The 15,219-nt window shown below is 42.3% G+C and overlaps 1 protein-coding gene and 1 pseudogene across 2 annotated transcripts; one reads left to right on the forward strand and one right to left on the reverse strand.

The window, feature by feature from the left end:
• Positions 1–2,722: 2,722 nt before the first annotated feature.
• On the reverse strand, positions 2,723–4,992 carry LOC136513387 (heavy metal-associated isoprenylated plant protein 35-like). Of its 2 annotated transcripts, none has more exons than XM_066507394.1 (3): positions 4,733–4,992; positions 4,540–4,615; positions 2,723–3,936 (listed from the first exon to the last, which is right to left on the reverse strand). In XM_066507394.1, the coding sequence occupies exons 1-3, from the start codon at positions 4,922–4,924 to the stop codon at positions 2,969–2,971; spliced, it is 1,236 nt and encodes a 411-aa protein (XP_066363491.1). In that variant the 5' UTR covers positions 4,925–4,992; the 3' UTR covers positions 2,723–2,968. The 2 variants fall into 2 exon arrangements, with proteins under 2 accessions (XP_066363491.1, XP_066363492.1); XM_066507395.1 differs by having other exon boundaries at positions 2,725–3,936; positions 4,726–4,867.
• Positions 4,993–10,711: 5,719 nt separating this feature from the next.
• On the forward strand, positions 10,712–14,876 carry LOC136514266 (uncharacterized; annotated as a pseudogene).
• The last annotated feature ends 343 nt before the right edge of the window (positions 14,877–15,219 follow it).

Consider the following 15,219-nt stretch of genomic DNA (forward strand, 5'->3'; position numbering starts at 1 on the left):
TCGATTTTGAAATATACCTAAAAGTTTATGACAGAAATTACAAGTGAGTCGATAATATATTTTTGAAGAAAAATTATCATGGCCATAAAAATGGATGATGGAAGTTAACTAGTCAAGATTGTGTGAATCCCACCAGGTGGGTTTGATGGAGGAAACCTATACCTGGCTATGGGACTAGACTAACCCTTGGAAAATGCAAATGCATTAGACTTTTCATTTGTATTCTTCTCTAGGGCACTGAGCTTGCCAATTGATATAGGATACAGCCCTGTCCTTCACTGCCTTGGTTTGGTCAGGAGTAGCTTAGTTTAAGCCTATAATATTAGTAGGTGGTTAGGGAACAAAGCAAGGCCAAAAATCCGCTCAAGAGAGGGGAAGAAACAAAGGACAAGAAGATTGTACCTCCCATGGGGAGGTGCTCCATCTTTTGATAGAAAATCCTGAGGTCTCTAGTACCATGTCACTGTGATATTCCTGTGTTGTTTGTTACTGGTGTTGCCTTGGTGGAGGAACACTGGAAAACTGATGTGGGCAAACCTTCCCATTGTTGCTTTCTCTCTTCAAGAATCTTGCCAGCTTTATTAACATTGGGCTCTGCAAAATCATGCAGCTGGACTCAAGCTAGGATCCACTCATTTTAAAATTGTAAAAAAAAGGAGAGACAAACATAGTACAATGTGGTAATTTAGCAAAAACATCATAGAAACAACGCAACCTCTTCATCATACACAATATTTAAGGCGTAGTTTGTAAGTTCAAACACCGCCGGAGACATTGTAGCATTTTGTTTTCATCTACAAAAGACAGTTGTTCCCACCTTTATATCATACAGAGCTTTGTCCAATGAAGATCAGACAAGCCTTTTATTTTATATATTGACTTTTCTTAAAGAAAACCAAAAAAAATATTTACATTAGTGCCATTAAAAAACCGAGAGTAGTAGAGATTCATTATGTCTAGTTTAAAATTTAAATAGCTAGCCCCAAGTCCCGTAGTGGCTTTCTTGGACTGTGGCTGATTTGCTTTTAAAAACAATTGGGATCAGTTTGCTTCGTAATTGTTGAACCCACCAAGATTAGGGCCTTGATTTGACCACAAAAATGCCATTAAATTGGATTTAGGTCCCATCATTTGTTTCTTCCTTCGTTTTCTCTCCACTCCTTTCCCCCTTCCAACTGAATCCATTCTTTGAAGGTCCCCAGAGACCGTTCTGATAAAAAAACATGATAGAGCTCAAGTGATTAAGCACGTACTAAGGCACTTTTTCAAATCAAAAGCGCTCCATGCATCTTTCAAAGGCTTAAAGATTGGCGACCCTGAATAATTAAACATGGTGATCTGCTCTAAGCCTCATTAGTTGCTTGAAAAGTACCTTTGTAACCCCACCACTGGTCCACTACTTCCATGCTAATGCAAACGCAAATCACGAATTGTTACATATTTTTATTCAGGTATAAAGACAATTTGAAAAGGTACAAGAACAGCAATATATTTGGACTTGTTCAACCCCCTACACTCTGGTTTCGGGAAAGCTTGACTAGGGAAACACAACTGAAATAGCTCCAAATTTATTTGAGTTCAACTCAAAATGTGTGGATGCTCAAAGTATCTCCATTTTTTTTCTTCATACAAACTTCACGGGTCGTTGAGAATAACTAAAAAATAAGTGATACATTTTCAGCCAAATGAACTAATTTTGCAATTTCTACGCTTCCCTCACTATCAAGTTCTTAATCACCTTTTCCCCAAGAATTGAGACTGTCTTCAATGTAATACTACAGAGACATATCCTTGACATTCTTCGTTGACACATAGAGAATTTATCGTAACAGTATATTCTTGCAAATAGACCTTCCTCTTGGAATCAGCATCTGTTCTTCCCCCAAGTTGCCAATGAGTAAGGTGCATACAAATTTGACGGCATACCGTATATGCCACGTTGCTATCCTTGACAATGAAGAAACATTAAAACGCAAACTTGAAAATTCGTCTGTTGTATTTCTCCTACAAAAGTGTTATTTTTTCGTTATTACATAAAACTTTAGCACGCAGTCCAGCGCAACCTACCCCTAAAGTGTTAACTTGGTAAGTGGACAAAAAATATTTGCCTCATTTGTATTTGTGTATGCCTCAATTTTGTACACAAGAGAGGTATGATATATTGATACTATATGATATATACGATACTCTCAAATACAATACCATGAAAGTACAGACGTTGCCTTGTGACTTGGGTATATCTTTACAGATTGATGACTTTTGTATGTAGTGCTTGGCTCCTCGCCTGCTCCTCCGTCAGAGCTGGAGCCGAAGGTAGGAACCTCAAGTCTTAGCTCCTCCTTCAATAAAAATGGCTCCGAGTCCTCTTTCATACGCTAAAAAACGGCTACTTTTTGGGCATTTAGTCCGGCTCTTCTGCCGAAGTTGCCACTCACTAAACATGCCTGTAGTATATATAATACATGTTTATAACCGTATTGCCGAACATAAGTAGAAAAAACTCACACAGGTAGCTTCGCCGGTATCCGACCCCTACAAAAACCTAGGCAATTGGGAAATTTGTTGCAACCGGTAGAAGAAGCATTTTTGTGATTGCCTTTGTTCCTTGCGGTTGTTTGTCTTCACACCATATTTCCTTGCCCATACGCCCATATACATACATCAAAGAATAGCCAACTATATGTGTAGATTATGCAGCAAAATGTAGTAATAATAATAATCATTAAACAACCAAACAAATGATGCTGCAATTTCATATAGTAAACTACTATAATATATATAACTAATAACACATCTAAAAATCATGTATTTTCCGGATACAGCAAAACGTTGCAGGTTGAAGAAACTCATCACAACCAGTTCTTAGCCAGAACAAGAGCTTAATAACTAGCACAGCCAGGCTTTGCAACATCTTCTTACGGTTAATAATCCAAATCAGTTGATTAACCGTCTAATATAATCCTCTCTCTCACATGACGCTGCACGCGTTGGCGTTCTCCTCGCTGAACATGTAGTACGATCCGGGCGCCGCCGACACCGGCGCCGTCGAGTAGAAGTACCCGCCGCCGCCCCCTGCTGGTGTGTACGCGGCGCCGGCCATCGGGTGGTAGTACGCGCTGCTCCGGAGCGCCGAGCTCGGGTGCGCCGTGCTGTAGCTCATGACGTACGCCGGCGAGTGGACCCCGCCGGCGGCGTAGTACCCCGGGTAGCTCATCGCGGCGCCAGGCGGCGGCGGCGGGTACGGTCCGGGGTCGACGACGGTGAGAGGGCCGGAGTTGCCGGCGGCCGGCTTCGTGGGTGCTGCGTCCGGCGGGTGGACCTCCACGATTGCACCGGCGCCGGCGCCGTCTCCGTTGGCATTGGCATTGCCGTTGCTGTTGGCGTTGCCGTGGCCGCCTTTCTTCTTGCCGCCGCAGCCGCCATTGCCGTTGGTGGCGGGCGCGATAGGCTGCGGGCCGTGCGGCGTCAAGGAGAAAGGGGCCACCTTGCCGCTCGCACCGCTCTCGGGGGCTTCTCCAGCGTCAGGGGAGCCATTGCCGCCGCCGCCGCCAGCCTCAGGCTTGTCCTGCTCACCATCTGATGCCTCATCGCACGAGGCGCCACCGTCAGCCTTGTCGTGCTGCTCCGGGGGGCTGGGTCCGCCGTTACCCTCCGCCGGCGCGGGCGCGGGCACTGGCTCGGCGGGTTTGCTGTTCGTCGCGGCCGCGGGGCTCTTGTTGCTCTTCTTCTTTTTCTTCTTCTTGCCTCCGCCGCTGCCGGGAGACCCGCCGGGCCCGGGCGGGCTGCCGGCTGCCGGTGGAGCTGGAGCAGCAGGCTCCGGCCACGGCTCCGCGTGCTTCCCGGACTTGAGGAGCTTCTTGACGAGCGCGTCGGCGGAGACGTTGCCGATGACCACCACCTTCTGCTGCTGCGTGTCTATGTCCGTCTTGTACACACCTGGAGCAGAGGAGCTGCTGCGTCAGTGCAACAGCAATAGAATAACAAGGATATTTTTCTTTGTGTGACGCAAAATTTGAGACAATTTTGTTTGAGTTTAGCTACGGAAACAGTTTAATGGCAATGTTTGTATTTGAAGAAAGTTTTGGAGCATCGGCGAGTGCTGATAACCTGTGGATTACCGAAGAGAACTGGTGCAACGAAATCAAAATGGCATTTTTTTTTTGGGTACGATGATGCTATTTTCAATAGTTCGTGACTCGTGAGTGGCCAGTTATTTGAAGAAAACAGAGTAAACTTTCACGAACACAGGATGGTTCATCACTTGTGATTTCAGAAACATAATAGGTAAAATAAGACTCACTTAGAACCAAACAAATAAAGTCCTTTTTCATACATACACAAAAAAAAAGATCAAACAACAGAAGGCGAAAAAGCGCGGGACATAGGCGACACTGGCAAAGACTTGTTCAGACTTTTGTCAAGTCTTTAAGAACTAACCTGATTTAGTGAGAAGAAATAACAAAAGATTGCTCACTGCTTGAAGGTTCTGAAAATGAAACTTGAAATTGTTCTCCCAGTTTCTTGTGAAGCATACCATACCTTCTATGCTGTGGAGCACCTTCTTGACCTTCTTCTTGCAGCCCTCACAGTGGATGCTCACCCTCAAGGCCAGAGTCTGGCGACAGAGAACAAGAAAGGAACAACACAACCATTTAGCCAAAGGAAGCATCAGTCAAAATATGAGCAGCAGCAAGTCTTGGATAGGCTGGACTCTGAGCGTCTCACCTGATACCTGAGTGGCTCTGGCCCTTCTTCGGCGGCCGCCATGGCTGAGCAGGAAGAGGGGAGGGCTGGACCAAAGATGAAAGAAGGTGAGAAGAAGCAGAGGAGGAGGTGAGCGGAGACTGAGAGATGGGAGGCTGCGAAAGAAAGAATGCAAGTGTAGTGTCTGGCCCTGAGGAGAGGCGTCTGGACTAAATAGCATCTGGGAGCAGGGCTGAACAATGCCGTAAGTATGAGCTTTTTGTTTGATTCTTTTGGTGGTGTGGAGTAGAATTTGATGAGGTAATTGTTCGCCCACATCTATCTCTGCTGCTGGGTGCAAGATGCCCCCATCTTTGTGTTCACGGCAGGAGGGCGTTGTTTTCATTTTTATTTACCTCCTTCACAAAATCAAACGTCCGTGATCACTATGGAGTATGGAGCATAGGCGGAGCTAGCTACGTGGACAGGTGGACCACCCTAAAATTTAGCTCAAGGTTAAACTACAGTAAATTAGCTCTTTAAAATCATAAAAATTACACATGGACCACTCTATAATTTGGTTTTACATCTATAGTGGACCACCCTTACTCCAGATCCTAGCTACGCCACTGGTATGGAGTACCCCCCACCCCCCACACACACACAAAAAAAAAAGAAAAACTGCAAGTTAGTGGGGGAGGGGGGGGGGGGGGGGGGCAGGGTTGGTTAAATACCAAGCTGCAATTCACTTCCTTATACCCAAACACTGGCAAAATTTGTATGTTTTCAAAATCTCCCTTGAGCCTTTTTTTGTTTGTTTGTTGGCCAGACGTACCACGAGGAGATGCGCTATGCATGAATAGTAACTGTGTTAAAGATTGCTCGAATAATAGAATCATATAATAGTGCAGCATATCCAACTTCAAGGAGAATTAATAGTGCTGGTCTCGATGATATAAAGACTGTTTGAGTTGGAACAGACACAAAAAGGTGTATTTGAAGACATAGAACTCAAGAGTGTACTGTTAGACTATACAAGGAGGTAAGGTATAGGTCCACGAATATTCGCATACGGTCCGTCCGGACGAACCCCGTATAATAAGTCGTCTGCTCGCTTTGCGCCTTGCTTGTGCCGCCCCCAGCCGCGTTGCCTGCTCGCTCCTGTGAGCCTCTGCTCCGGGATAGACCCTGCCCTCGGCCACACCGCCCCGCCGCCCACCGTGCCGCGTACCCCCGCTCGTACTCGTGCCTCCCGTCTCGGTCGCGCTCCATCCATCTGCCCCATTCGTCCAAGTAATAAGCAGATGCTACATTGAAAGCGTATGTTGCAATAGTATGTTTTAAGTGTTTCAGAGATATGTTGCAAGTGTTGTATATCGATGTTGCAAAAGTAGATCGGGATGTTGCATATGTTGTAATGGATATACACGTGTGTTTCAAGTGTATGTTCTAAATGTTTCATCTGTTCCAGATGAATGTTGCAAGTGTTTTATCTGATTGTTGCAAAAGTAGATCTGGATGTATACGCATGTTGCAAGCATGTTTCAAAATTTTCAGGTGTTTCATATGTATGTCTGCGAGTGTTTCATATGTATGTTGCAGGCATGTCTGGATGTATACGCATGTTGCAATGGTTTTCAGTCATTTTCGCAAATGTTTCAAATGCTTGTTTTAATTATTTCATTTGTCTTTTTTTGTATGTTGCAACTGTTACATCTGTATGTTTCAAAAGTAGATCGGATGTTATACATGTGATGCGCGTGGGAAATAGCCGATGGTGCGGACGACATTCGAGGCGGCGTCGGCGATGTCCAGGGCAGCACGGGCCCATTGCTGATGCGCTCCCTCGTAAGCTCGACACGCTATGTGCTCATTTGCTCCCTTTGCACGGCAGCGTCTGGACGCAAAAGTCCGTATTCACATATCGGCCCCGTTCGCGTGCCCTTAAATCCGGCTTGATCCACTTCTTTTTTTTCATCCGGAACAGTGTTTCCCTCTCATAAACTCCTCTAGATTTCTTTAAACGAACGGGGCCATCATATTGAGCCAGGGCCACCACAGTTTCTTGTGTGAAAATGATTGAAACAATTAGATCGGGTTGAATTTTTTTTAGGTTTGAGTTTTGTTATCCATGCGCTGTCCACCAAGCCGTTGGGACTAGGCCAAATGTGCTTGTGCCAGGCAAAAAAATGCTTGAGGCCTAGTACAGGTGTTTGAGACTACATACATAGACATCCATACCACTAAATGATCTTTTTTTTATAAAGACAAAGGTATGTTTAGTAGGGCTATATTCCGCAAAAAAAAAAAATCTTGCCTCTAGTTCCCTAATTCTCTAATGGAGTGGTTATGGTGAGAGACTAGGGTGAGGAGCAGATGGGAAGTGATCTCGATGTAATTGAGCGTCGATTGAGCGGTGAGGTGCGGATTTTTTTAATTCCTAGCTTCTAGTGAAAATTAAGAAACGATTCTTAAATGATCATAGGGGCGAAGCTATGGGTGCATTTAATTTGGTAGAGATCTAGGCTCTCATAGGAACATTTCAAATCCATATTCTCTCAAGAAATATTTCGGATGATGGATTAGAATCGCTTTATAAAATCGTTTGGGTAGTAGGCAGGATTCTGCCATTTCAAAAATAATTTCATAAAGAAGATAAAAATTAAAATATGCTTAAAACTACTATAATTTCATTAGATATGCATCCTCTAACGCACGTGTTTACGTACTCTAAGGGCAAATGCACCATCCTCTAATTTACTCTAACTTCACCACTATCTAAACATACTAGAATCTAGTTGTGTTTTACTCATTTACCTATTTAGTTTAGGAACGATTCTGATGAAGAACGTGGAACTAAGAGCGCTCCCAGACGGTCCCTAAAACACACCCTCACACCACCGTCACGATTCACGCACGCGCACACACATGGCCATACATAACGGGGAATGGCAAAAGAAGTTCTGAAGAAGCTTTTCTTTTTTTTCTTTTCTGACTGATTTGAATAAAGACAGCTAAAACAAACTAAAAAAAAAGATGGACAAAGAAAAGGGAAAGAAGCTGATGTTCCCTGTTGGTCCACAGCAGCGCTACCTTTTACACCAACTAGAAAAGGAAGCGCGCTTCGCGGCACCCTACCAGCATCATTTGAATCAAATTGTTAAGCAATATTATTAAGTGCATTTACAAGACATACCCTATGATGAACACTCTTCTGATTACTGGAGGCCTATTTGGGGGAATGATTACACCTCAAAGAAGTTTTACACATATTTTTTCAACACAGTGGATGCTTGTCCAATTTTCCAACTGATGTGGAAATCAAGCTGCACCCCGAGAGTTAAGTTCTTTATCTAGCTTGTCCTGGTGGATTGGCTCAACACCAAGACAATGTTGACAAGAAGATATCTTGACGTCCATGATGATGATTTCTGTGTTATGTGTGAGACCAGGGCAGAGGAAACTATTGAGCACTTTTTTTTTTCACCTGCCCCTTTGCAATCTAGTGTTGGGCTTCACTCAACTTCGTTTGGGATCATTCACTAAACCTCCAGGATCGGTTCATTCAAGCCAGGCAGGCGCATGGACACAGTTTCTTCACTGAAGCTTCCATGATAGCTGCATGGGAAATATGGAAAATGCGAAATGATAAAGTGTTTGAAAGAAGAGTGCCCAGTCAAGCCAAATGGCTTTGTAATTTCAAAAATCAATGCCTTGTACAGTTGGTTAGATTCAAGGCTGACCTTAGGTCAACTTTTTACTTTTGGTTAGATGCTTTCAGTTAATTCCCTATGTAAGTTTCTTAGAACCACTTTAAATTTTATTTATAAAAAGTTCTTGACACTGTGGGGACCTCCCCACAGTTTTTGCCCATCAAAAAATATTATTAAGTGCATATGGACTTTCTCATAGAGAGATATATACTTCCAATAAGAGGAAATGTTGGATATAATATGGGCTTGGCCCATATAATATTTAATGAATCAAATAAAACTCTATGGTATGTAACATTAAGTGTTGCATGGTTTAATACCATACGGGATTTTGATTGAACGCTGACTCAGCTTATATGGTTGTAAATTATTCATCTAAATTGAGAAGCTGAGAAAAGGATAAAGGCGTACCACACGCGCGTGCGCCGCCGTCGCCGTCGGCCGGGCCGTGGCCTCCGCCTTCCGTACCTCTCCGTCTCCGTCTCCTGGGATTCTCCGCCCCTTCCACAGTCTTCTGGCCTTCCGTACCTCTCTGTCTCCGTCTCCTGGGATTCTTCGCCCGTCCATATATCCGAGTCCTCCGTCAGTTCAGACCCCGTCTTCTTCCGGTACCACTCCCGAGAGAACCACCCTTCCGTAGTCTTCTGGCCTTCCGTACCTCTCCGTCTCCGTCTCCTGGGATTCTTCGCCCGTCCATATATCAGAGTCCTCCGCCCCTTCCACAGTCTTCTGGCCTTCCGTACCTCTCTGTCTCCGTCTCCTGGGATTCTTCGCCCGTCCATATATCCGAGTCCTCCGTCAGTTCAGACCCCGTCTTCTTCCGGTACCACTCCCGAGAGAACCACCCTTCCGCAGTCTTCTGGCCTTCCGTACCTCTCTGTCTCCGTCTCCTGGGATTCTTCGCCCGTCCATATATCAGAGTCCTCCGTCAGTTCAGACCCCATCTTCTTCGCACGGAGTAGCGGGAGAGCAGGTGCCTCCGGAACCCTCGTCCGCTGGAGAACCTTGCACGGGGTGCGCGGCGATTAGGTTTTTGGGGAGCGATCCGTGACTGCTCGTCCACGTACATCTTCTTCTCAGTGATTGCCTGTGGAACGTCAAGGCGTCTTCTTCATGGTGGTCCGTTCGTTGGACTGCACTGCGAACATCTTCCTGCATCAACTGTGGTCTGCGACTTCGAGCAACGCACTATGTCGACTAGTGCGAATGGAGCCTCCAATGCCCTCGGCATGGGACCCTCCGCTGGGTACAGTCTAATCTCTGTGATTTCTGTACTTTGTGTTTTTACTGTATTCATCAGTATGTCATCTCTGTATGTTGTAGTGTTCATAAGAAATATACACATGAACATATATGTCGTCACAAACCTGCTGATGTTATTTTTCTATATTAAACTGATAATGAAATTGCCTAAATTCCTAACAGGAAATACTCCGATAACACAAATTGTAGTCCTTATAGCCCATATGATTCTGTCTAGATTACATGCAAAACAATTGTTGCGCCGGTAGTTCATAATGCTGGTCCAAATTTCCATCATATCCGAAGCACTAAACTGTACATGATGTAAATATGAAAAGAAGTAATACACGGTTTGCAGCATGCAACCATGTTCACACGAACGAATATCTAGTTGACTACAACCTCTAAATGCTTAGTGCTAGTAGGTATGATCAGGCAGTCACACATTGACATAAACAAAAAGGTTGCCTATGCCTGGGCATCTTATGCTTGGTGGCTTTCATCACGAAGCACTCAAAATTTTCACGAGATATTGAAGCGTCAGTACTCTTCATTAGTTCTTGTTGGAGCATGAAAATATGAGTCAACACCATTTTTTTTATTGATGATAGCAATGCTCCTAGTTCATGGGAACTATTATTCCATGTTTAGCACAAAAATATTTAATATTCACTTGGGCAATTGTCACAGAGAGAAAATTGTTTCTATTTTAGAAAAAAATGTTGTTATCGCTTTTTAGTTTGTGAAATTGGAATATGTCCTTGTGAAAATGGCTTCTAGCTTCAATAGAAACATATTCAACCTTAATAAAATATAAAAAGCTCCATTTACTTATTTACAATGTACTATATATATTCATAAATAACATTATTTATTTCTGTTATTTAAAACAAATGTTGTACTAGCCTTTGATAGTGTCCAATGAAGAGAATAGATATGAAATCGACAAGAATAAAAAATTAAAAGGGAGAGAAAGAAAAATAAAAAAAAATCAAAGAAGCTTGTGGAAAAAAAAAAAAACGGCCCACAAAAAGCCTGACGTTTTTTTCCCTCGCCGTCGATGAATTCCCCTTTCCCTCCGCTGCATCCCTCTTCCCTCCTCGTTCTGTCTCTCTCTCACTCTCAGACGACTGGTGGGCCGCCGCCGCCCTAAGCCAGGTGCAGGTGCTGAGGCTTTCGCTTGTCTCTTCGCCGGCGACGAGCACCCACCAGGTACTCCCACCCCTTTTCTTCCCTTCCCTCATGCTGTGCGAAGCTGAGCACCGAAACCCTAACCTAAAGCTATTTATCTATTTGACAAGCCTCTTGACTTCGAAGTTTTTCAAAAATTATTGGGTTGTACACCCATGTCCCTTTACTGGATCCACCCCTGGTATACATGCCTACTAACTTTCGATTTTTTGCAAAACTTGTTGGGTTTACAAGTGTACCACCATGCCCTTTCCTGGGTCTGCCCCTGCTTTCATAGTTAGGCTGTTTGGGGTCCGGCCAAGCTGCTGTCCTCCTTCCCGTGCATTTGCGGCTGTCAGAGCTCAAAAGATTCAGCTTCCCAAGAAGTAAGTGTTCTGAAAATTCTGATACATATACTTTATCTTCTCTGATTTGCGCACATGCATGCATGTAATCAAGGGCCGTGCTGTATGGCTATTGTCATATCAATGTATCCGGTAAAATGGAGGTGTATGTAGGGACTGGTGTTTTAAGTAAGATGCGGATTTGTATGCCAGTCATTTGGACCATAGAACAGAATTTATCACATTCTATTGTCACATACTCTGTACGTTATTGTAATTGTGATGGCATTGTGTGGCTTGTGTCACATAGTAGAATTGTGCTGGCAGTGTATTTGGAAACTTGAATAAGCTTGCCATTGTGATGACAGTTACTGATGCTAAACTCAACGATGTTCATTTAGGCTCATAATATACGGGAATGTGTGGTCCTAGATAGTTGTTTTTACCTTTTTTGTTTACTTGTTAATTTGTTATTTGATCTAACTTCACTAGTATCTGCTTAGTCAAAAGTAGTTGTTCCTCTGTTGGAAAAAAAGACAGTTGCAATTAAAAGAGGCGAATAAAGAAGTGCTAAATGCCTACAATATGCCTTTCTTTTCTTGAGATTATGTTATTTGAGCAATATTATTTCTCAATTTCATTTACTTCTAACACAGAAAAAGGCGATTGGATGAAGTGTGCTTAGAAAGGTTTCAACAATACAGTAGAACATACATCCAGTCATGGATTCTTCAAGGTTAGTTCATTCTTTTGATGATTCTGTGCATTTTGATCCTTGTACTTCTGGAAGCCGTCAATATATTGCCCAGCATTCCCTGTGTTCTTCCAATGTTTTTTGTTCTGCTTGCTCCTTAGTACCTGAGCAAATTATTTAAGTTTGTTTAAAATCCTTATAAAATTTTCTTTCCTGTCACCTTCAAATATGTCTCTGTTGGTAGTGTATAGATTGCTTAGTTTTGTTCTGTTTAATTGGTTGTTCGAAAAAAATGCATGACATCCGTGTTATGGTAGGAAATTTCTGATATCATTAGATTTTAGACATCTGCCATTTTTTAATTATATGCTTTGTACGCAGAGCCATACTTCATAAACTATTCTTGTTTATTGAACCTTTATGTTTCTGTAGGTAAAGTCATTGTGGATGGAAGAGTTGTGAATAAAGCTGGAACACAAGTATCTGACAAGTCTGTCATTGAAATCAAGGCTGAAATCCCAAAATATGTATGTAGGTGATGCTCTAATTAATTAGCTTAAAGTTTTTTGTGATTTGCAATATACAAAATTACTCCTTTCTGAAGCTTACAATCATCCTCTCTCTCTCTCTCTCTCTCTCTCTCTTTAAAAATAAAATAAAATGCAGAGCAGGACATAAGCTTGAGGCAGGCTATCAAAGGATTTGATATTGATTGTGATGGAAAGATAGCCCTTGATTCAGGATTATCTACAGGTGGCTTTACTGACTGTTTACTTTAGCATGGAGCATCACATGTTTATGGTGTAGATGTTGGCTATGGACAGGTTTCTTTACTTCTTTGATGCTGTCTAAGTCCTACCACTTTATCTGTCAGCTGCAGGTACTTGCTACGCATCTGCAGTAATATGACTCTAAACCTCAATGTGTCCTCCATTTCAGGTGGCTGAAAAAATTCGCACACATGAACGTGTTTCAGTGATCGAACGCACAAATTTAAGATATCTATCTCAACTGCCAGAACTGGTTGACTTGGTGACACTGGACCTATCATTTATCTCCATTCTCTTGGTATAATTTAATGTCCAATTTATTGTCATGCAGATTTAGCAGCCAGAAGGTTATCTATGCATTTAACATTTTCTAACAAAACACATATCATATAGCTGATATGTTAATAAAGTGAATGATGCATTTTACCCTAGTTGTTATAATAGGGCCTTTATTTTGTCTGTTGTTGTCTGTTTGATTTTTATTCAGTGCTCATAATTTCCTTTCTTTATGTTTTAGTGCTTTCTTTGTATAATTATCATTATAAAAAATTACTGAGCTTTAAAATCTAGTTCTCATGAAGCTATGTTTGTTATGTGTATTGTAAAACAACCCAAGAAACTGCACAGATGACCATTTTTTTTTAACAATGATTAGGCATGTCATCAGCTTCAGTAAAATTAAAACAGTAGAGTAAAACATACATTGGGAAATTCGAATTCATTTTCCCCTATGTGAATGTATGGTCTGACTATCCAAGTCTGTTCTGTTTTTCCTTTCATCTTATCTTTACCATGCGTTAGAAAAATGATTGTTTTCCTGTTGTGAAAATTCTCCTGGTATATAGTGTATAGTTTGCATGACGTAAAGGGTTAATGGGCTTCAGACTCAAGTTCTTATGAAGTTCGCTTTGTTATATATTGTTCAAGAACCCAATCAACCACACATATAACTACCACCAAATTTTCAGAAGTTATTAGCATGAGGTCAGCTTCACTGAAACTGGAATAGAGTAGAAAGCATGCATTAGGAAAATGAATTGCATTTGTCCCATGCGAATATGTGGTGCAGGTGTATAACTATTATTTAAGCCTGCTCTATTTTATTTCATTTGTGTTTAGGTCATGCCTTATATTACCCTAGCATGGACTTATGTTATCTGTGAAATCTAGGTCATGCCTGCTGTTATCAAAGTAATGAAGACGGATTCTACATTGATAACACTTATCAAGCCTCAATTTGAAGCACGTAGATCACAGGTAAGATTGAAGGGAAAGAGTGGTTCTTCCCAGCTGGAGTTAGGGCTACTTGTTATATGTACATTAATAGAGATAACCCAATCAAATATATCTTGTTTGATCTTGTTCAGGTAGGAGGTGGAGGGATTGTTCGAGATCCTCTGGTTCATAAAGAGGTAGCAGTTCTGCTTTGTTTTCAACCTTGTTCCTGTAGTAATGCCATTAAGCTGTTTGTAACAAAATATTATTTCTCATTATTTTGTATTCTGACTACAAATATGTTGCTTCCTTGCAATGGAGTGGCTATTTACTGCTGGAAATTGAATGATAATTTGATGTGTACATAAAATAAAGACAATTCATCAGGATCTTCGATTATCCTGAGAAAGGGTGCCATATTTGTCTATTGTCTGCTTTTACTTCAAATATTGTTTTCCCATTGAATTGTGACCTGGGAATCACTCTATTTTGATCCATTCACTCCAGGTCCTGGATAGAATAATTTCAGGCGTGGAAGAATTTGGATTCTGCAATAAGGGTTGGATCGAATCTCCTATAAAGGGTGCAGAAGGGAACAAGGAGTTTCTTGCTTGCTTTCACAGGATCCGAGTATCAGAGTCACAGCAAGAGACAGAGAGAGGCAAATGAACCTGTAACCTAGGATGTTATCAGAAATTACTCAAATGAGTGATCATCAATCAGGACACCCCCCATAAAGTGTCTGGAAGTTATGTTGATACACAGTTCTGATATTCTTAGTTGTGAGATACAATTTGTCGAGCTTAGTCCAGTTCTGATACTAATACAGAATTTTGAAACACGTTCTGAAGTTTCGGGGGTCGGTCTGCTTGCTGTTCCCCAGGAGAGCAAGAACAAACACACAGAAAATCGTCAGCCTTTTGTTCATCGTAGAGTATTGTAACCTGACCGTGACATAAATTTGCTGCTCCGTTGCCTACTAAACACATGCAGATTTTACTTACTCTGTAAAGAAAGGTGCATGAAAACTGCTTCTCCAGCAAAATTTGCTTCAGTTGCATACTTGCATTATGTGCCCTTGGTTGCTTATTCTGGTACTCTGAATACCTCTGGTCACCTGACCTGAGTCAACAAAAAGAACGTACTTCGTATCAATATACACAACTGATCACTAAGGCTAGCCAAATCGTTCGTTGTACACTTGCGCTTGAATTTAGGTGAAAAAGTGCCTTGTTTCAGTCTATGACGAAGATCTGATATAATGAAAGAGAAACTAGAGAAAAATACTGCGACTCTGGTTGGTCCGCCCTCCACTGGAAAATCGGTTGGGCTGGGCCGGGCCCGCGCTGCAGTCGCGGTGGCTCCACATGCCAGTGGTTGCCTGGTTC

The sequence above is a fragment of the Miscanthus floridulus genome, chromosome 16 (assembly GCF_019320115.1).
Source record: "Miscanthus floridulus cultivar M001 chromosome 16, ASM1932011v1, whole genome shotgun sequence".
NCBI lineage: Eukaryota > Viridiplantae > Streptophyta > Magnoliopsida > Poales > Poaceae > Miscanthus > Miscanthus floridulus.

Coding starts and splice junctions, on each gene's coding strand:
- LOC136513387 (XM_066507394.1), bottom strand. CDS start 4,924: ATGCTATTTAGTCCAGACGCCTCTCCTCAGGGCCAGACACTACACTTG. Junction 4,616..4,732: donor GAAGGGCCAGAGCCACTCAG/GTATCAGGTGAG, acceptor CTCTGTCGCCAG/ACTCTGGCCTTGAGGGTGAG. Junction 3,937..4,539: donor GGTGCTCCACAGCATAGAAG/GTATGGTATGCT, acceptor CCTCTGCTCCAG/GTGTGTACAAGACGGACATA.